This window comes from Neofelis nebulosa, chromosome 14 (assembly GCF_028018385.1).
Source record: "Neofelis nebulosa isolate mNeoNeb1 chromosome 14, mNeoNeb1.pri, whole genome shotgun sequence".
Taxonomy (NCBI): Eukaryota; Metazoa; Chordata; class Mammalia; order Carnivora; family Felidae; genus Neofelis; species Neofelis nebulosa.
The window spans coordinates 44,070,446-44,093,253 of NC_080795.1; the positions used below are offsets into that span (position 1 = coordinate 44,070,446).

The 22,808-nt window shown below is 36.8% G+C and overlaps 1 protein-coding gene across 5 annotated transcripts in view; it reads left to right on the forward strand.

Moving 5' to 3' along the window:
- Positions 1 to 22,808, forward strand: part of MTDH (metadherin) — a 57,789-nt gene that overhangs the window by 27,110 nt on the left and 7,871 nt on the right. Inside the window, exons 5-10 of one of the 5 annotated variants that reach the window (XM_058698664.1) lie at positions 998 to 1,063; positions 2,735 to 2,971; positions 5,510 to 5,599; positions 7,826 to 7,924; positions 14,089 to 14,213; positions 21,074 to 21,181. In XM_058698664.1, coding sequence (XP_058554647.1) covers positions 998 to 1,063; positions 2,735 to 2,971; positions 5,510 to 5,599; positions 7,826 to 7,924; positions 14,089 to 14,213; positions 21,074 to 21,181 — 725 coding nt within the window. The remainder of the gene's footprint in view (positions 1 to 997; positions 1,064 to 2,734; positions 2,972 to 5,509; positions 5,600 to 7,825; positions 7,925 to 14,088; positions 14,214 to 21,073; positions 21,182 to 22,808) is intronic. The other 4 variants (XM_058698666.1, XM_058698669.1, XM_058698665.1 and 1 more) reach the window with 4 other exon arrangements.

The following is a 22,808-nucleotide window of genomic DNA, read 5'->3' on the forward strand; positions in this document are numbered from 1 at the left end:
CTGGATAGTGCAGGCTCTGTCTTGGACTTCTTATCACCCCAACTTTTTGAGAATGCTTTGGTGTTTGATAAAGCTGGACTGGAACTTCAGAGGTTGTGGAGCTAATGGTCTTCCCAAGTATTTCAAATGCTCAGACTATCCAATATTGATGGCTTCTTAGTAGCTCTTTACATTGCCATCATTTTACCCTGGAAACATCAGTCTGCAGAGTGATACTGTTCAACTTGGGCATTGACTTTTCTTCCTTCACCTTTTTATTAATTGCCTCCCTACCCCACATTTGTCCCTAGACCACTTTCTCAGCCTTTTACTTTTTTGCTTGATGACCTGCTGGAATTTATCGCTTTGGTGTAGCAACAATGTCTATTTATGCATTTTCACTATCCCATATTAGCCATGCTTTAGCACTTCTGTTGGTGACCCCTTTTCGCTGTCTTGTGCATGCCTTCCTTGCTGCACAATCCTGTGTCATGCTAGTTTTTTAATACATTGTGATCATTCTGCTTTTTAGTGTTCGAGAAATAGTATCTTTGTTGTAACATGTATTCGCCCCTCTTGCCATATTTCCTAAGTCCTGGTCCCAAATACTGGCAGTGTTTTTAAGTTGGATGTGTTTGCTTCCAGGATTATTGAAAAGGCAGCTGGTATTGTTGAGAGGTGGCAAAGTTGAATCCAATTACAGAGCCCAGTTCTCCAGTTCTGCTGAAAAGAATCTTGATAACCATTATTGAACAGCAGACTTTCCATATATTTGAGCAATTTTCCAGGTCCTATATTGCCATTTTAGTTGACTAAGAATATGTTAACTAAAGAACTCAGTTCCCTAAGGACATGTCATGTATGTTGTGGGTAAAACTGACTCTTTTCCAGTGTAAGAATTTAGTACTTGAAGCAATTTATTAAAAATAAGTGAAAATTAAATTGTGTGTTAACTCCTAATTTAATGTGCATAGTGGCCTGTTTAGTATTAAATAAATTTTATTTCTATTTCAACCAGGTGATTCTCATCTAAATGTTCAAGTTAGCAACTTTAAGTCTGGAAAAGGAGATTCTACACTTCAGGGTGAGAGAAATTACATGTAACTTAAATTGAAGGCCCATCAAAATAGAAACTTATATACATGTCTCTTTCCTCACATGAATGATACAGAAGGAAAAAAAAGGCTTAGAAATGATTTATAATTACTAAAGTAATATAATCACAATCCAGACATTTTGGAAAATGGATAAAAAGAAAAATCATTCCCACTTCTAACAGGCTTTGGTATGTTCTAGTTGTTTCTCCCTCTCCCCCATATGTAAAAGCAATCTTTTAGTAATAGCTTATATGCAGTTTTTATTCTTGTTTGCATTGTCTAAGTCAATAGAGAAAAGAAGGATTTTGAGTGGGGGGGGGAGGACTTGGTTTTAATATATGGGATAAAAGACTTTACCCCTGTTTATTAAGGAAAAAACCTTAATACCTATCATCGTTTAAACTGCTTCTTTAACAATATTAAATATTTTACAACAAATGGACTACAGTCTGAAGTTACCCAGTGCTCCACAATTAGAAAATATATTTTATGTACTCATTTGTGATAAAGATTGAATTAAGTAGAGTAGTATATCTTACCTAAAAACTAAAAGTGTTGTAGTATACTATAAATTCAGAAATGAAAAAGCACCTTATTTCAGGCTTGTTTTAACTCTGTCAGCTTCCTTCATTCCCATGATTCTCAATCCTGGCTACACGTTACAGTCATTTAGGAAGCTTAGAAAAACACGCACAACATGTGCGTGCGTACATATATACACACATACATACTGATGCCTGGGCTTCACCCATAGAGCTTCTGATTTGATTTTATTTTTTTTCTTTTTAAAAAAAATTTTTTTTTAATGTTTACTATATTATTGAGAGAGAGAGAGTGAGAGCATGAGTGAGGGAGGGGCAGAGAGAGAGGGAGACACAGAACCCGAAGCAGGCTCCAGGCTCTGAGCTGTCAGCACAGAGCCTGACGCAGGGCTCGAACCCACAAACCAGGAGATCATGATCTGAGCCGAAGTCGGATGCCCAACTGACTGAGTCACCCAGGCGCCCCTGATTTTTTTTATTTTCTTAAGTAATCTATGCCAAATGTGGGGCTCAAACTTACAACCTCAAGATTAAGAGTCACATTTTTCACTGACCTGAGCCAACCAGGCACGCACCCCTCGAGATTCTGATTTTAATTAGTCTGGGTTGAGGCTCCGTTGTCTACTTTTAAGAAAATTTTCAATTGATTTTAATGTGCAGCCAGGTTTTAGAATCACTGCCTTATACATTGTGTGTGTGTGTGTGTGTGTGTGTGTGTGTGTGTGTGTGTGTGTGTAAATATTTAAAGAAAGAACATAATAACTAAGGAGAAATCTTCATATGTTTAGTGGGTGAGTATACTGAGTATACCAGAATATGTGTTGTTTCCCCGTTTGCTCTTTTATACTTTCTTTGAGCAAGTCATTCTGCTGTTGAAAACATTATTAATATATAAAGTTCAAGCCTCCTCTTAGTTTTTAAACTAAAAGTCATCCGTGGTGGTCATGTCCCCTTTAAAAGTCTTCATTTTTATCTTTGAAGCTCAAGCTATTTAGAAGACAGTAGGGGAGAAAATGAGTGATAAATATAAACCAAGCAATCACAGAAATTTAATAATATCCCAGTTTTAATAAGGAGTCACATATCAGTTTTTAATCTTCTTTTCTTTTCTTTAAGTTTCTTCAGGAATGAACGAAAACCTCACTGTAAATGGAGGAGGCTGGAATGAGAAGTCTGTAAAACTCTCCTCACAGATCAGTGCAGGTGAGGAGAAGTGGAACTCTGTTTCACCTGCTTCTGCAGGCAAGAGGAAAAATGAGCCATCTGCGTGGGGTCAAGACACTGGAGATGCTAATGCAAATGGAAAAGACTGGGGAAGGAGTTGGAGTGACCGTTCAATATTTTCTGGCATTGGTAAGAAGTGTGAGAACATTTTAAGTTTATTTAAAATTGCTTATTTCTGGTACATTTTGAATTTTCCAGGAATGGAAAAAAAAATTCCATGAGTAGAAAAATTTGTAAAGCCATACAGAAACAATAGTAATAATTAACACATCTCATATCCTTTTTACATGGAGCAAAGTGGGAACTAAAAAGTAACTAATAGCAAATGTATTTTTTGCTCTCTCCCTTGTGTTCTCATGTGCTTTCATCACATTTGATTGCCAGCGTAGCTAAGGGCTGTAATTATATATGTTTAGTGATAAGTGTGATGTGTGAGCAGACTTTTTGATTAATTTCAACAGTTCTGCTATTGAGTGTAAATGAAAATGATAAATAGAAGTAGTTTACAGTATTCATTTTTATACTATTTTACAGTCTGCAGAATGCCTATTTATAATTTTTCCCCTTGATTTTAAAGATAAAGACTAGTAGTTGAGAAGCTTATTCTTGTTGAAAGTCATCAAATATAAAGCAGCGTAATTCCAATGTGTCTGTGTGTGTGTGTGTGTGTGTGTGTGTGTGTGTGTGTGTGTGTGTGTTATGGAAAAGAAATCCATGTTTTATATGGAAAACTGCAAAAAGAAAAGGAAAAACCCACTGTTACCACACCGCACAATGGCAACCACTGTTTTTTTATATTTCTTTAATGATCTTTTTTTTTTCCTGTGTACAATATTTTACATAATCCAAATTGGATATTCATTTTTATGTCCCCACAAACACACTTAATATTGTAATATAAACATTTTCCTATTTGTAAGCATTTTTATTTAAAGTCCCTATAATACATTATGTAAGCATAGCATATAAATCATTTTTCTATTCCCATATTATCAAGAGAAGTTTTTCCCTTTTTTAACCATGTAAATGACATTGCATTGAATATATTTGTTTTTGGGTTATTTCTTTAGGATAGATTCTTGGGAGTGATGTTATTGGGTTAAAGGGAGTATGTGTACAGTGCTCTATGACATATTATCAAAGTATTTTCTAAGAGGGTAGCTTTGGTTTATACTGTCAGCGTTGGTAAGAGTGCCATTTATTATGTGCTGACCAAGATTGGGTATTCTTATTTTTAAAAATATTTTCTAACTTGATAAACAAAAAATACATCAATTGTTCGGTTAACTTTTTAAGATCACTAATGAGGTTGCATATTTTTTACAACTTTCTTGATCATTTCTACTTCTTTTATGAATTGTCTGTGTTCTTTGCCCATTTGTCTAATGGCCTCTTATTGTTTTTTGTTTCTTGTTTTTTATCAAGTTGTAATTCCTTGTGCATTAAACATACTCTTTTCTGTTGTGCTTGTTGCAGATACTTTTGTTAGTTTTATTTCTTATATTTGGGAGAGCAGTAGACACTAGAGTTTTTAGTGTTTAAGTAGGAAAAAAGACGTGTTTCTTCCTATATTATTTTTCCATCAGTTTCCATCAGTCTAGAAAGACTCCGGTTGACTAATGTCCCCAAGAAACAAACTTTAGATCGTTTACTGATAATTTTTCTCAAGCTCATTCTTCCTTTCTCCTGTACGATGTCCAGGAATTGTGTAGAAATATCAAAATTTGTTTGGAAGAAGTCATTCCCTAAATTCCCAGCCTCATTTCAACAATGAAGAAAGCATAAATGTCTATGCTGTAAAGCATCCTTTCATATTTAGCAAAAGATGGTAGTTTTATTGAGTAATGTTAAAAACTATGGCCTTACCAGATATTTGCAATTTACTTATAAAAGCTATGTAGCATTTTCATAATTAGGACATAAATTTGATGGTACTTAATGTTGCTACAGATAAAATTAAGCAGCAGATTAGAGTTCCCACCTAGATGGATTGGGACCTTTGTTGAAATTGAGAGGGAACTATATTAAATTGGGTTTGTAGTGAGTTACTGAGAAGAGACTGGTGTGACTGGCCTCAAGGAAGTGTATGTGCCTTAAAATACTCATTTATAGGTAAGAAATATCTTGAAAATGTTAAGGAAATAGTACAGTATAGTGGAATGAGTGTGGACTAGTTCAGACAGACCTATTTGGTGTGAATCCCATTCTCCCACATACTGATTTTTATGGAAATTAGGTTAGTTCTTTAACTTGTATGAATCTCATATTTAAGTAGTTGTGAGGATTGGCTATAATGAATGTCAAGTACCAAGTTCAGTGCCTGACCCAAAGTTAAATAATAAGGTAGCTGGCTAAAGTGGAGAAAGGCATACATAGGCTTTGGAAATCAGCTTAAGTTTCATTTATGGCTCAGCTGTTTTCTGGCTATCAGCAAGCCACTTAACTACTCTGAAATTTTGCCTAGCAGGGTTACCCTAAGGATTAGAAGTGGTTGATACGAAGTTTGGCAAATATAATAGACATTTAGTAAATGGTAGCTATTGCTATATTGTGGTCCTAATTACTAAGGTTATCTTTAAGATTGTTATCGTAGTTTAAATCTGTACATATCTTTCAACTTCTCTTTTGCAAATTGAAGGTTCCAAGTGACGTTCTTTATTTTAACAGCTGCTTGGTCTAGTGTGGATAGGGGAATGAATACCTCTGAACAGAATTCTGCTTCTTTTGCATCTCTCACACTTAACTCTGCTGTTTCTGGTATGTGAAAACAGTCTTTCATTTAGTTAACAAAAAAATTTCTGTTTAAATTCATTTTAGCTCTTGCTATTTGGAAAATAACCCAGAGTCAAGTGCTGCTATCAACATAAGTAATAGATGTAGAAAATAGCAGAGGCCTTAACAAAAGGGGGAGAAAGAAAGACCTAAATTTTTATCTGCAAGTGGTTCCTTTCTGTAGTGGAGATGGGAAGATTCTGTGACCTAACATAACTGAAAGTGCCTTGGCACACGGACAGGAACGCAAATAGAAGGCCTTCCTTCCCTTTAGGGTCACGATACTTTGCTGTTACTAGCGTATTTCTGCCATGCTTCTACTTGCAGTTTGCCTTTTATTTCTGTTTGCCCTTTTATCTATTTTGTTCATCATGAGTTTATAGCTGAGCCTTTCAGGTTATGTAGAACCTCACATAAGAACTCTACTTAGAGTATCTGTTGATGTAGAAAATACAGTATTACTAATAAACTATTATCAATTCAGCAGTACTTAAGTGAATATGCCTGTTATTAATCATGTAGAAGTCATATGTACTTAACAAATACTACATAAATATGGGAGGTGTTTAGTTTGTAACATTTGGTTCATGTCAGACTTCATGGACCCAGTGTACTAATTATGTAGCTCCACAGTGTCTGGAGTCACTAGAATAGCCGTTCGTAGATTTTTTTCCATAAAGGGCACAATAATATTTTAGGCTTTGTGGGCCATACTGTCTCTGTGGAACTACTTAATTCGACATTGTAGCAGGAAGGCAGCCGGAGAGGATGCATAAACAGATGACTGTCTGATTTTGAAATATTATTATTTTGATTTTTTTTCCCAACCATTTGTAAATATAAAAACTGGTTTTGGCTCATGGGCCACACAAAAAAGTGAGTTTACCTTTGGCCCATGGGTCATAGTTTACCAACCCCTGGTCTCATAGACTGCATTTCAGTTCTACAGATACAAATTAATTGCCTCTTTCATTTGATGACTTGGTGCAATGCAGATGCTATTCTCTTCATATATTCAGAGAAAGCAGCATTGGCGGCTAAAAAAATAGCAATAGTGTTATTTAGTGCTTACTTTAGTAAGCAGTTAATATGCTAATTATATATGGATTTATAGGGCTATTCTACTTGTCAAAATTTATATTAAAAAGTATGTAACTTTGACTATATATCAAGCCATTATATTAAGAGTTACGAGCTGGTAAGTTAGAGGAAGGCTGCTAAGATAATCTATAACCAAGTGAAATGTGTAAGTTAGGAAGGACTTTCACAAGAGGACATGGTTGTATGTAAGTCTTTTATACTAACAGGTTTTCTTACGCATTTCTTTCTGTCAGTGGCTCTGAGTCCTAAGGGAGTATCAGAGTCTCCCAAGCTTTCCAGGACATATGGAAATTCTGATTGAGAAAGTCTGAGGTATAGATATCCCTGATAGATAATGAATTTATGGCTATAGAACAAGGGCTTTTCACCTGGCATCCATGAGTTTCTGAGCCCCCAAAATTATATGCAAAATTTTGTGTTATGTTCCGGGCAGTAGTCCATCAGAGCTTTCATCAGATTGTAAGGACTCTGTGACCCCATTTTCTCCTTCCTCCCAAAAAAATGAAAACAGAAGAAATTCAGACGAAGGTAGACGCTTCTCTTTAAACACACCTGAACTTACCATGGTCTCTCGACCATCAGCACAACTCTCCTGCCTCTGACTTCTCTCTGCCTCACCTCTCTAGGTAATCATCTAGGTCTTTAACTTTTCCTTAGGCATAAGGTTCTAGCGAACCCAGACATTTTCTAGTTCTCTCCTTCGGGGCTCTCAGGATATAGGTGTACCCTTGAAACATTCAGGATTTCTTTTGTGCTTTATTATTTTTCATTGAGAACAAAAATAAAAGAACTTTTTTTGGATTTTTTTGAAATTTGTAGATACTCAGTTTGAAATACGTATTATAAAAGACAAAATACGTATCATAAAGACAAAAACTAGGGACAAAATGTAGTTCTAATCCGTGAATTAGATCAAGTGATTATCATGCTTAATCTGAAATTACCCTCAATTCTACTTTTCCTTATCTTAACTCTTTCTAATGTCTGAATTTTTCCTTTTAGGGGAAGTAAAAAATAATTTAGTCTCCGTGTGCAAAGTATAGAACTATTGTTATGAAACATCGCTAGAAAATTCCATTTTTAATTTTATTGCATTCGTTTTCATTTAAGGGTCTACTGCTGAGCCAGTTTCTCATTCTACCACTTCTGATTATCAGTGGGATGCTAGCCGTAATCAACCCTATATCGATGATGAATGGTCTGGGTTAAGTATGTCCTTTTAAAAATTATGCTTTTGCTTTTGTTTTTGTTTTTTAGAATTTTCTTCCTAGCACCCTAAATTCATGCTTTTAGGTTTTAATTTTAATCCTAATTTTCACCCCTTAGGTCATAGTAATATAATACCAAATGTGTACTACTTATAAGCTAATTACTCAATAACTGTAGAATTTAAATTCACTTTCTGTAATTGAGGCAGTATTTAAACATGACTTTCTTATAGTTGCTTTATAGTTTTTCTGTTTTTTCTATTTTTTGTTTTAAATGAATGTTCTATTTCTTAGTTTTAGCATAATAGAGTGAATATAATATGCAGGAATGGCTTTTAGTTTGTGAGGTATGCAAATTTTATATTAGAAAACTGTTTTCTTAGCCTGATTCCCAGTGGAAGGTTAAAGGCAAGAGTTCTGGGAAAAAAAAAAAAAAGAGAGGAAGGGGAAAAAAATACAGTTTTTATGTTCAGAAAACTTATAGCACCTTCTTTTTAAAAAATCCGAGATTTTTTCCCCCCAGCACCTCAAACCTCAGAATGTACTTCTTTCTCAAAAATTTTACAGCACATCCTTTTCTACTGTTTATTTAGCACTTTTATGTTACTTTGTGGACTTTTCCACCATGTGGCCAGTGTGAGAAGAAAAAATTTTTTTTGACATTATGGTTTCTTTGAGTTGAAGGAATGAAATGAAACAAACCCACTAGAAATGGGAACTCTCAATTACTCTTCCATCCTCAGTACTTAGTGCAGTGCTTTACATGCAGGTGTTCAGTAGTAGTGATGATAAGAAATGCAAACCCTTGACCATGTGCCAGGCCCTCGTGTAAGTTTTGTATGTTCTGTTGAATGCTTATAACAGTTCTACCAAGTAGGTCTTTTTTTCCCCCACACTTTCCAGATGAAGAAACTGAGGCAAAGAAAAGTTATCTAACCTAGGTCACACAATTAAGTGCAGGAGGTGGTAGTCTGGCTCCAGAGTTCAAGCTCTTACCCACCATATGGTACAGCCTTAGGGATGGTTGTAATCTCTAAGGTAAAATTTGCAACATAGTGGGACGCTTGGGTGGCTCTGTCAGTTAAGCATCCAACTTCAGCTCAGGTCATGATCCCGGTTCAGGAGTTCGAGCCCACGGCAGGCTCTGTGCTGACAGCTCCAGAGCCCGGAGCCTGCTTCCGATTCTGTTTCTCTCTGCCTCTCTCCCACTCACACTATGTCTCTCTTTCAAGAATAAAGAATAAATAAACATTAAAAAAAAATTTTTATTTTAATTAAAAAACTTGCAACACAATACAAAAATTAGCCCCTGGATTACTTAGTCTTTGTAGATGAGCTGAAGCACAGTTCTTACAGATCAAGGGAAGTGAGTTTGGAAAGGTAGGTTAGGCAGTGAAAAGTCTTGAGCTCCTGGCTAAAGACTAGGGATGTGGGGTTGGCATACTAGTTTAGAAGGTATTTCCTAGTTCTGGTCCTCACTTTAAAATGTAATACTTCCTGTGGCTCAGACTTACCTTGGAATCTAGATTAATTGAACTGTAAAATGGAACAAATAATGTGGCATACTACTTCTGTAGATTGTTGTGAGGTTTTAATGTGGTAATAAATGCATGTGAAAGCTTTTTGTAAATTATGGAGAAGAATGCTCAGCTATGTACAGAATAGAAGTGAAGAGTGTTTATAGGAATGATTGTAAGAGAGTAGTAGTGAAGAATCTGGGCAGCTCTGGGCTGAAGCTGAGGAAAACTGAGCCTTCCGGGTTCTGGGCTTCCCTACTTGGACAGAATGACTCCACTTTTATCTGTTTTAGAATTCTTGTAATGTGAAAAACACCATAGACTGCTAAAATAAAAGACTGAAAAAAAGTGTGTATCCACGGAACTCTGTTGAAAGTAAAAAGTATCAACACCGTCCATCTTTCCACACTGTCTCATTTGTTAGGCTGTTGGCAGTCTTTTTTTTTTTTTTTTTTTAATTTCTTTTTTTTTTTTCTAACGTTTATTTATTTTTGAGACAGAGACAGAGCATGAACAGGGGAGGGTCAGAGAGAGAGGGAGACACAGAATCTGAAACAGGCTCCAGGCTCTGAGCTGTCAGCACAGAGCCTGACACGGGGCTCGAACTCACGGACCGCGAGATCATGACGTGAGCCGAAGTCGGGCCCTGAACCGACTGAGCCACCCAGGCGCCCCATCAGTCTTTTAAGTCCGAGTTACTTGAGTTTAACCAACCTCATTTTCTCTGAATTCTATTTTTTGTTATCTTTAATGTGTCTGATTTTGGTATTCAGTGAACTGAAGTATTCCTTCTAAATTTATAAAATGCATGATTTAGTATTTGAGATTACTAATCCACAAAGTATGTGTATATGTGTTTGTATACACACACACTAGCTCTCCATTTAACAATGTGATGTGATTAATATGTTGACCTTCTTGTTTGAGGCATTGACCTCATTATCTGACAAGAAGGCAACACTTGAGTATAAAGTTAAGATGCTATAGTACAGAAGGTAACATTTTTTTAAAGACTGATAGTCTTGTAATTGATCGTAAAGGAACAGCCATCATCATAACCCCTGTAAAAAGTCAGATTATGAATTCACAGCAGAGTATGAATGAATTTGCTGCAGCATATAAAGGGGTTAAGAGCATGAGCTTCAAGGACAGACTACCTGGGTTTGCTCTTATGCAGGTGCATAGTCATTCTGTGCTTCGGTTTCCTCATCTGTAAAGAGTAGCTCTTCTCCCACAGTTGAGAGAATTAAATGATAAAGTACATATATAGCATTGAGAACACTGCCTGAATATTCAGTAAATAGTAAGTGCTATGGTGCTGCTGATACTCTTCTTGGGGCAAAATTAGTCTATGCAGTGGGGCTAGTTAGTATTGTCTGAACACTAGAAAACGTCTTTCTAGCATAGTTGTTTTATTAAAGTCAGTACTAAAGTAAGTTCTGGTCAGAAACAGCTGACAGCTGTTTTTTTACTGAGGTAAAATAGAGATTAGTTATGAGATGCTTAAACTTAAAACATTTTTCACACAAATTAAATAGATAAATTCTTTACCATTTTGAAAGGACACTAATATGGCCCTTTGAAAAGATACTGGCAAACTGTGGGAGACTTTTGAGAAATGAGAAGTTACTCTATTATAAATGGAAAAAACTATACAATGGATGAAACCATACTACATCGTTTCCTTAAGGGAAAGAAATTTTATTAGCATATTAGGGCTCATGACTCTTAAGAATTATGTGTTGAGAGGGCGCCTGGGTGGCTCAGTCAGTTGAGCGTCCAGCGTCAGCTCAGGTCATGATCTCACAGCTTGTGAGTTCGAGCCCCATGTCGTGCTCTGTGCTTATAGCTCAGAGCCTGGAGCATGCTTAAGATTCTGTGTCTCCCACTCGCTCTCTCTGCCCCTCCCCTGCTCATGCTCTCTCTCTCTCTCTCTCAAATATAAATTAACATTAAAAAATAAAAAAGAATTATGTGTTGAGAAGTCTTCTGGTGACAGCTTTTATGTTTAGGTTATCTGTTGTTTTATAAAGTAGTTTTATTTATTCCAGTTAATATTCAAAAAAGAAACTAACCTAAAATCAGTAAACTTGGAACAATCAACAGAAAGCTTTATAAAGCCAGTAGAGATTTGTGCTGCTGTTAATGTTCTTTAAGAAGTTAAATCATAGGCTACATTCATTCCCCAGACTTTCTGGTTATATAAGCCTTTAAAAAAATAATGTTACTAAATACTTTACGAGATTTTTACCCCTTATCTCCTCCCACCACCGTATTTATTAAGAAAATAGTTTGTTTATATGTTAGTATGTTGCCCACTCACGTGTCTAGACTTTTTTTCTTTTAAAAGAAAATAAAGTTTCCTTTCTGACAAGAGGCCTTAGAGACTAGCTTATGAAGAGAAATTTTCCAGATCTGCATTTCTTATTTGTGAGGTTTAAGCAAAATCTGTGACATTCAAATCTCTTAACGGTGTTGCTAATGAATGCTTAATGTAAGATGAGCAATTGGTTCGACATCTGTATTTATAAAAATGATTTCCACATTAAGACATACCAGTGTATCTTATTGAGAGATTTATCAGGATTGTAAGAAATACATTTTTAGTTGTCTATGCCCGATAGCTTAGAAACTGACTTTCTATTGTTATGTCATCAGTGATACATAAACACTACACCTACCATTTATTGAGCATTTACTGCATTGCTGTGTACTACTTTAAATGTATCTACTATAATCTTCTCAGCACTCCTATGAAGTTAGTATATAGCCCATTAAGATTATGAAATCTGACCCAAATCACATAGTTGTTAAGTGGTAGGGGCAGACCAATATTCAGATGTGAATCTGTTTGATTCTAAGGTCCATGCTCTTAACCCCTATGTTACTACTATGTAATAATGCCTCCGGATACCTGCTCCTGGTAGTAAATTTAAGAAGGATCTTCCTTTATTGTAATATACTTCACACTTGTAATCAACTGTTCCGTGTTTTTCTTCCGCTAGACTATAAATTCCTATGTTTTCAGTCTCCATCCTCTACTGTTTGAGCCCTCTTCTCCCTCTCCACACCCCCATGATAGAATCTTTCTCTCTGTACTTAATTGTCTCTTGTACTTACCTATCTTCACCTCTAAATAGATAAGACCAGGAACTCCATGTGGGGAGGAAGTATATTGTTCTCATTTTTCTATCTCTAGTACCTGCCCAGCTCAAGTTCTAGTACATAGTAAGTGCTTAATAAGGTGAAATTCCTGTAATTCCAGTGACAAGATATATCTGTTGTTAATGTATTATTTTCTTTAATCTCTTCTTCATATAAATTTGGTATCCTGTCTTACAGTTTTGTCTTTTTTTTTTTTTACTTTGAGCATTTTCCCAGATTATTATATTCTTCTAAAACATTGGTTTTAAAGCCTTCATGTGGTATCATAATACCTCCCCTTTAAACAAAAATAATGGAGTTCACATGAAAAAATAAGAATAGCAGAGAAAATAAGGATGCAGGCAGATTTGTCATTCTAGTTACTAACAGGTATTACAGAATTATATATGGCACCATTCCAGGAATATATCAGTGAAATAGGGTAGAAATTCTAGAAACAGACTGAAGTGTATGAAAAAACTTACTAGTTAATAAAAGTAGCATTTGACATTAATGGGAAAAGATTGGATTTTTCATTGGAGCAATTATAGAATGACTTGTTAACCATTTAGAAATAAAGCTTAATATCTATCATCTTAAACCACTGGGAATGAAACCTGGCTATAAGTAATCATTGCAGAAGTAGATGTGGAAGCGTTTATGAAATCCAGGGAGGGGGCAAGAATTGACTTTGAGAGCTACTTAACCAGGATAAAGCCAAAGATTGTTTTTCCCTTTTTAGAATAAGCAAGGAAGTAAAATTCTCTGGAGTGAAAGAAAGGAATCTAGGAGTCTAGAATAAAAATTTATTCTTAAGAATAGACGATAGAAACCCTGAAAGTGACTTGGCCTATTTTGAAATAATAAAAGTAGCATTGAATGATCTGGAAAATGTAAGAAGGTACAAGTTATTAAGTATTAAAGGAGGAAGAGGTTGTAGCCATTAAAAGTAATGAAGTAATTATTTTTTTTAAAAAAAGAGGAAAGAAGACATTATTCTGTCATGACTTGGTGAATTTCAAGAGGAATGTAGTCTTGAAAAGCTGCTAAAGGGCAGGAGACATGATGTAAAAGGACAGGTGGGAGTATAATTTTGGCACTGCTGTTAAAGATTGGTTACTTCTGTACCCTAGAAAATAAATCAGTTACAAAACTGTAATGACCAAGTCCCAAACCAAGTTAGACCTAAACAGTGAAAAGAGAGCAAAATTAGGAGATAGGTAACAAAGGAATTAGGGGGAGTGAAATTAAACAGGTAATTCTTAAGTTTTCTGGGATTTTTTAGAAATTCCATTTAATTAGCCATATGATGTGCCTAGCAGGAGTTTGACAAAGGTTTTTACCATCATGTTACTGGGTTCTCTTCTAGCTCTTAAAATATGCTTGGGAGAAGGAAGAACAATAGTTTATAGTTACAACTTAGTTCAACATAAGGAACTTTAGTTTTTGCATTTTAGTTTTTGGCAGAAATGATAGATACCTAATTCGCACTGTTAAATTTTAGATGGTCTGTCTTCTGCTGATCCCAGCTCTGATTGGAATGCTCCAGCAGAAGAGTGGGGAAATTGGGTAGATGAAGAAAGAGCTTCACTTCTAAAGTCCCAGGAACCAATTCCTGATGATCAAAAAGTGAGTAAAGGCATTGGCGGGTATGTCTATTTCTCTGTGCACCCAACTATGTTAGAATTACTGGAGGGTACATTCTGTATCATAAACACATCCAGTGGTAGAATTGCTTCTGAGCCATTCTGATCATACTTGCTTTAATCATTGTGCCTGCATGCCTTCTCTATATCACTGTTTTTTCTTTCCACAAATTATTGAGGATTCTAATATGTGGAAAGCACTATTAGGCACTGATAAGAAAACACAGTTCTTTTCTCTTATCAGAATTACTATAATAGTTGATATATTATAACAGCAACTAAGTGTGTTTAGAGAAGAACAGAACGGTTGCCAGTGAAAGAGTAAGGGAGGCTCATGACGAGAACACCACGAAAAAGGTGTCAAGGAGGGAAGATAGGTGAACAGTTTAGTGGAGAGGTAAACATTACACGTGTGTGGAATCCATTAACGACAGGATCTTCCCCTTGTAGGCCATATTCCTTAAAGAAAGGAACCGTGAAGTTTTTATTTTTGTAGCTCTAGCAACATGCTTGGCACTCAGTAAATAAATGAATGATACATACCTTGCCACATTTTTATGAAATTCTGTAAGTGATTAGAACCTACTGACAGCTTTTAAACTAGGGATAACCTAACCATCACTAGGGTTAGGAAACTTAGGCTGGATACAGGAGAAAGAGAAGCAGCTTGGGAAGCTATTTTGTACTGTTCTGGGGTAAGTGTTAAAGAGGCAATTACATGAATTGGGTAGGAGATAATTAACTAAACTGAGAGCTTTGAAAAATAAATGGAAGTAATTTACAAGTCCTAAAGCTACTGATCAAACTTTGCAACTGGTTGGTTGTAGGAATAAGGCTGGAAAGTCCAGAGGCTCTGAAGGGTAATAGGGTCATTCAACAAATTACTAATTGAACATCTGCCACGAGTCAGGTATTGTGCTAGTGGAGGAACAAGATAAATAAGACACAGTTACTGCCTTCAAAGAGCCTACAGTCTAGTTAGGGAGGAGAGGAAGAAGACAGGCATATCAGCTGGTGAACGTAATGTTACAGTTTGTGTCAGGTATTACAGAAGCACTTGGAAGTTGTAGCAAAAGCATCCTAGAGGTGAAAGCAGAATGTGAAACAAAGAGTGGTCAGAAATTAAACTGGAGAAGAGAGGCATGGACCAGATGCTAAAAGTTCTTGAACGTCATTTAAAAACTTAGATTTTAAGCTATAAATAATGGAGGGATTTTAAGATGGAAGGATTCTACTGGCAGCCCATGTAGAAAAAAAGGAGCAGAGGCATATGTGAATAAAGGTAGGAAGGCCAGGTTAGAGGTTGGTTAGTTAGTCCGGGACAGTAATGGTAAGAATGGTACACAGAGGGGTCCCATTGGCTCAGTCAATGGAGCTTGTGACTCTTGATCTCGGGGTTGTAGGTTCAGACCCCATGTTGGGTATAGAGATTACTTAAAAAAATAAAATCTTTAAAAAAAGAATGGCATACAGAATACAGGGCAGACTTAAAATAATAAATTGAAATAGGGGTGCCTGGGTGGTTCAGTCAGTAAAAGCATCTAACTCTTGATCTCAGCTCAAGTCATGATCTCAGGGTTGTGAGTTCAAGCCCTACATTGGGCTCCACGCTGAGCATGGAGCCTACTTAATAAAGAAATAAACTGATTGATTGAAATAAAATCCACAGGACATGTGATTAGAATTGAATGGAGAAAGAGTCATCGAAAGACTTCCAGGATTTGGGGTTGGGTAACTGGGAAGGAAGGTGGAAGTAGTGTTCCCAACAGAGAAGATATGGGAGCAAAAGCTAGTTGACTGGGGGAAAAGATGGTTGGTTCCATTTGGACTATGTTAAATACGAAGTGTTTTGTAGAAATGCCTAAGAGAAGTTGGTTTTATACCAGGTTAAAGCTTAGGGAGAAGGTCTGTGTTTGGAAGCTATAAGCATATGGTTGTTAAACATTTTGAGGGTGCATGAAATATCTAGGAAAAATCTGTAGACCTGAAAAGCGCAGTGGAATGAATAGGAATCTGGGAAACGGAAACTCCTCCAACTTCTAAGAAGAAACAAAAGCGCATGAAAGAGACTGAGAGAAGAGAGTTCTGGGTCACAAGAGGCTGAAGCATTTGCTGTCTGGTAATTAAGAGCAGTTTCATTAGAGGAGCGCCTGGGTGGCCTCAGTTGGTTGAGCATCCAACTTCAGCTCATGTCACGATCACAGAGTTCGTGGGTTCAAGCCCCGCACCAGTCTCTATGCTGACAGCTCAGAGCCTGGAGCCTGCTTCAGATTCTGTCTCTCTCTCCCCCTCCCCAGCTCACACTCTGTGTGTGTCTCTCTCTGTCAAAAATAAACATTAAAAATAAAAGACCAGTTTCATTAGAAATCTTAGAATAGTAACCATATTGCAGTAAGTTGAGTAAATGAGGGTTGGAAAACAGTATGCTTTTTTAATGTGTGGGTTTTTTTTTTAATTTTTCTTTTTAACGTTTATTTATTTTTGAGACAGAGAGAGACAGAGCATGAACGGGGGAGGGTCAGAGAGAGAGGGAGACACAGAATCTGAAACAGGCTCCAGGCTCTGAGCAGTCAGCACAGAGCCCGACGCAGGGCTCGAACTCACATACCGCGAGATCGTGACCTGAGCCGAAGTCGGACGCTTAACCGACTGAGCCACCCAGGCACCCCTAATGTGTTTTTTTAAAAAGTAAGTAAGGATAGGAATGGAGGAGAGGTAGTGGATGACAGTGAAACTCTAGTACCAGGAAGGGTTTTGTTGGAGGTTGTTTGTGTTTTCATGATAAGAGAGATTTTAGTGCAGGGGTTGGTAAACTTTTTATTAAAGGTTCATACAGCAGTGCAGAAGCAACCATAGACAATTTGGAAATGAACTTTATTTACAAAAACTGGCATTGGGCTAGATTTGTGGTTTGTCAGCCCTTGCTTTACTGTAGATGCAAAGAGAAAGGGTCTAGAACAAAGTAAAAGTTACACATAAATGAGAGATTTGGCTAATAGAGTAAGATCCTGGCAGTAGAGGTGGGGGAACCTTAGGCATGAGTGGATTGTGGGTTGGCCTCTGATAGGATGGTAGTACCTCTGATCTTTAGAGACCAGAGAAAGGAAGAGGTAGTAATGGGATTTATTACTAAGTGTGTAAATAAATGTAGAGGGCGACAGTTAACAGGTAATATGAAAGTTGAGGGGGTTAGAGGGAGAAAGGGATGAATGGGCAGAGCACAGAGGGTTTTTAGGGCAGTAAAACTACTCCGTATGACACTGTAATGGTGAATTCATGTCATAATACATTTTTTCCAAACCAGTAGAATGTGTAACACCAAGAGTGAACCCGAAAGTAACCTGTAGGGGCTTTGAGTGATAATGATAAGGCAGTGTAGGCTCCTCTATTGTAACAGATGTACCACTCTGGAGGGTGGGGAGGAGGGGGAGTATTGATAGTGGGGGGCTGTGCATGTGAGGTGGGGGAGTATATGGAAATCTCTATCTTCAGTTTTGCTGTGAACCTAAACTTGCTGTAAAAAATAAAGTCTATTAGGGAAAAAAGCTTCCTGGTAATAGTACCTTAACACATAGTAACCATTCTGATATTTGTTGAATGTTTAGTGAATGTACAATCAAAAATATATTTCTCGGGGGGCGCCCGGGTGGCTCAGTCGGTTAAGCGTCCGACTTCACGGTCGATCTCATGGTCCCTGAGTTCAAGCCCCACGTCAGGCTCTGGGCTGATGGCTCAGAGCCTGGAGCCTGCTTCCGATTCTGTGTCTCCCTCTCTCTCTGCCCCTCCCCCGTTCATGCTCTGTCTCTCTCTGTCTCAAAAATAAATAAATGTTTAAAAAAAAAAATATATATATATATATATATATATAAAATATATATATATATTTCTCGGGGCGCCTGGGTGGCTCAGTCAATAAGCGTCTGACTTCAGCTCAGGTCATGATCTCACGTTTCGTGAGTTCGAGCCCTGCATCGGGCTCTGTGCTGACAGCTCAGAGCCTGGAGCCTGCTTCAGATTCTGTGTTTCCCTCTCTTTGCTCCTCCCCCACTCACACTCTGTCTCACTCTCAAAAATAAATAAACATTAAAAAAAAAATTAAAAAATATATATATATATTTCTCTAACTGAAACTTCCTTGTGCCTTATCATCAGAATTACAGAGTAGAACCACTGAATGGAATGAAGACTATCATATATCATAGCAGTTCTTTTTTTGAGTGTATTCAGAGATCATCTTTCATATTTCTTGGTAAAAATGGGACACCGTCTACATGCCCATCAGTTGAGGAATGGAGAACTAAAATGTGATAGGTCTGTACAGTTGCATATTAGATGTTAAAAATCAGTGAAATAAGGTACATTAATGTCAACATGAATAAAATCTCAAAAAACATGCTGAATGATGGAGGACAGGTTTACAGAAAGATACAATATGATACCGTTTGTGTAAATTTTGCATGTGTGTAAACACACCTGAATTTATAAAAAACTTGATGGAATGGACATGAGAGAAGTTCATGGTAAATGGTTTACCCCTAGGGGAGGTAGTGTGGGAATGGGATCGGGAGAGGGCGTGTAAAGGAATTTTAAGTTTATCAGTAATTCTTTTACTTTCAGTTAGTCTAAAATAAATTTGTCAAAAGTTCTTTCATAGGAGTTAAAAATGGTATGGAGTTGGTTTCAGCCTTTCCCCCATAAACAAAAATAGTGTTTAGGCATGAGGAACTATATTTCCTTTATGGTTGGATTTTAATTGGCTAAGAAGCAGACTGCCCAGAGTCCTTGGGACCTGAATATCCTTCAGAGGGTGCATTTTTGCACGTGGTGTTTTAATCACTGTGAGCTTGTGGTGAAAACTTCTGTGGAGGTTTCTCCGCAGCTGGCAACCAACTTGGACTGAAAATCTCTTAGCTAAGTTTGTATAGGGTTTTGTTTTTCCATTTGCTAGTAATTTCTGTGAACTATTTGGTGGTTCATGAGACCTCCATAATCATCCTAATGACTGTGCTGCTGAGCAGACAAATAGTAGTCACCCCATCATCTCGTCCTGTAAGGGTAGGCTAGGAATCTTGGCTTTCATCTGTGCAGAAGACACAAAAAGCACTTTTTCATAGAAAAGTCAACTTCGTGGTATGTTTGAAAGGATCTTATGGATACCAGTTTAACAGTTCTAATTCACTATTTTAATCATGCAGAATGTTGTTTTCAGTGACATTCCATCTCAGATTCAATTTTTGTAAATGTTCATTTTTGAGAGAGAACGCTGGTGGGGGAAGGGCAGAGAGAGAAGACGGCAGAGAATCCAAAGTAGGCTTCACGCTATCAGTGCAAAGCCCATCGTAGGGCTCAAACTCACAAATCTGGAGATCATGACCTGAGCCAAAGTCTGACACGTAACTGACTGAGCCACCCAGGCACCACTCAAAATCAATTTTTTAAATTAAACCTTTAATTTTGAGGTAACTGTAGAGTGACAAGCACTTGTGAGAAATGATACAGAGAAATCCTCTGTACTCTTTACCCAGTGTCCCCCAGTGATAACATCTTGGAAAACTATAATACAGTATCACAACTAGGATATTGGCATTAATGCAATTAAGATACAGAACATTTCCATTCTGTAAGGATCCCTCATGTTTCCCTTTTTTTATAGGCACCCTTTCTGTTTTCCTGTCACCACCCCCTTGTAACCCCTGGCAACCAGTAATCTGTTTCCATCTCTATAATTTTGTCATTTCAAGAATGTTCTAGGAATAGAATAATATAGCATGCAGCCTTTTTGTACTGTTGGGGTTTTTTTCACCGAGCATAATTCTCTAAAGACTCATCCAGATTGTTACATATCATTACTTGGTTCTTTTACTTCTTAGTAGTCATAGTCTGGATATGCCCCAGGTTGTTTAACTGTTTTCCTGTTGAAGGACATTAGGATTGTTCTTCGCTTGTCACTGTTGTGAATAAAGCGGCTATTATGCATTCGTGTACAGGCTTTTGTGTGAACATAAGTGTTCCTTTTTCTAGGATAAATTTCCAGGAGTATAATCCTGGGTTGTATGGTAGTTGCATATTTAATATATTAAGAGATTGCCGAACTATTTTCCAGAGTGCCTGTATCACTTTACGTTCCCGCCTACAATGAATGCGTGATCATATTTCTCTCCATCCTTGCCAGCGGTTGCTGCCATCACTGTTTTTTATTTTAGCTATTCTGATAGGAATGTAGTGAACTCATTTTGGCTTTAATTTGCATTTCCCTAATAGCTGATGATGTTGAACATCTTTCCATGTGCTTCTTTGCCATCTGTATGTCCTCTTTCATGAAATGTCTGTTCATATTTTTTGCACATTTTCTAATTGGAGTATTTACTATTGAATTTTCTTTATATAGTCTTAGGTACAAATCCTTTGTTGGATATGTGGTTTGCAAATATTTTCTCCTACTCTGGAGCTTGTCTTTCTCTTAGCAGAGTCAAATTCATTTTTATTGCACATAGTGCTGCATTTAAACTCTGAAACAAAACAGAATTACCTATCCAGTGAGTTTTAAAAACCAAGGTTTGCACAGCCCTCTAATTTGTCTTGCAGTGAGTGATGAAAGATGTAAAAAAAAAAAAAAAAAAAAAAAAAAAAAGTGGTCTATCGTAGACAATAGGAGAATGAAGTTCTCTTTACTTTGTTCTTTTCTAATACATAATTTTAGATCCATTTTATTACTCCTTACTAATTCTTGCTTAGAATTTACGAGATAAAGACTGAGCCTAATGAATGAGATTATGCCATAATTTCTGAATAATGAAAACTTAACCAATTGGTTCACTTTAATACTTTTGCTTTTAACATCAGGTTTCAGATGATGACAAGGAAAAGGGAGAGGGAGCTCTTCCAACTGGGAAATCTAAAAAGAAAAAAAAGAAAAAGAAGAAGCAAGGTGACGAGAACTCTCCTGCACAGGTAGGGCATCAAAACAACAGATGTGACTCATAAAGCACCTACTGCCGAAATGTGAAAAGAACATGCAGATCCAAGGTATATGTAGAGATAAAAGGCACAATATGAGCTTTTCGAAAAGTATTCGAAAAGTCACAGAATCTTTTAAAGATCTTACATATCCTACCGTAATAAAACTGTATTGCTCTGAAAAAATCGTACTGAAGGGGGGAAAAATCATACCAAAGGTGTAAACCCCAAGGTAAATAAATTAAATTAGATGCATTTTGGTTTATATTAGGGTGGAATGGAAAAGGAGATGCAGTATTGTTCACAGACAGAAACTTCTTTTGAGTAACTGGGATTTAGCAAATTAGAATTTTAACACAGTTATGGGGCGCCTGGGTGGCTTGGTTGGTTGAGCATCCAGCTTTTGGTTTCGCTCAGGTCATGATCTCAAAGTCTGTGAGTTCGAGCCCCGTGTCGGGCTCTGCACTGACAGCACGGAGCCTGCTTGGATTCTCTCTCCCGTTCTCTCTGCCTCTCCCCTGCTTCTGCTCTCTCTCTCTCTCTTGAAATAAGTAAACTTTTTTTAAAAAAAAGCATATACAATTTTTTAAAAAGGAATTTTAGCACAGTTAGAACAGTTGGGCAGAACCTTACCCTGCGTTTGCACCCAGTTTCACTTAGTCCCTTTTCGTCTGGCTTCTAACAGAAACTTTCTATTTATGTCACCCCTACATTTTCCTTCTTCATTGGTCTTTCCTATTTGGGTAAAATGTTTAGATTATAATATAGATGAAAACAAAGTTCTTATAATTTCAAACACACTAGGTTACTAGAAGTCTGCATGGGTTTCTCTTTGAAAAAGTTCCATCACCATTACCTTACAACTTAGAAAATCTTGTTCCTTACTTACAACCATGTGACTAATTGTTTTTATTCCTTTAAATGTAGGAGATAGCCAGAGTTTCTGGAAGATAGCCTACAAAGAATTTTCCTGTTTATTGTTCTCTTTGGGAAAAGTTGCTGCATGGGTTTTTAAGCAATTACGGGTTTGGTAATTTTTGTTGAGGGAAACGTGACCTGTTATAAATGACCCCAATCTGTTTTCAGTATTCGTTTTTTCTCACTAGTAAAGTTAACGTGACTGAGATCAGTGGATATGAAAAACTAATAGGAGTGCTTCTCTTAGCTGAGCTAGTTGATGAGAAATGTTATTGACAGTTACCTTTTGTTAGTGATATTGTCTGAAATCTATTTAGCCAAACTTTTCTTAGATTTCTGTGATTTCTAGGATAGCCTTTACTTAGCCTGTTATTTTCTCTTTTGTGGATTAGGTGAGTTCCTTTTAAAAGAAGTTTTGTGGGATAGATGTAATCTGTAAATTTCAGTTTACTGGTTAAAGGTCATGAACTTGTGAACATTATTTTGGTATTCTGATACTCCTTTTTCAAATGTTTGATCTGTTTTCAAATACAGTGAGAAGTAAGTATACGGGCTTTTGAGTCAGATCTGTACTCACATTTCAGTTTTGCCTTACTGCTTGTTTTTGTTTGTTTGACTTTGCACACGTGACTTAACTGCATAGCTGCTTTGAGAATTAAATGAGCTATCCATAAAATTCTGTGTCAGGTACATAGTGTATAGC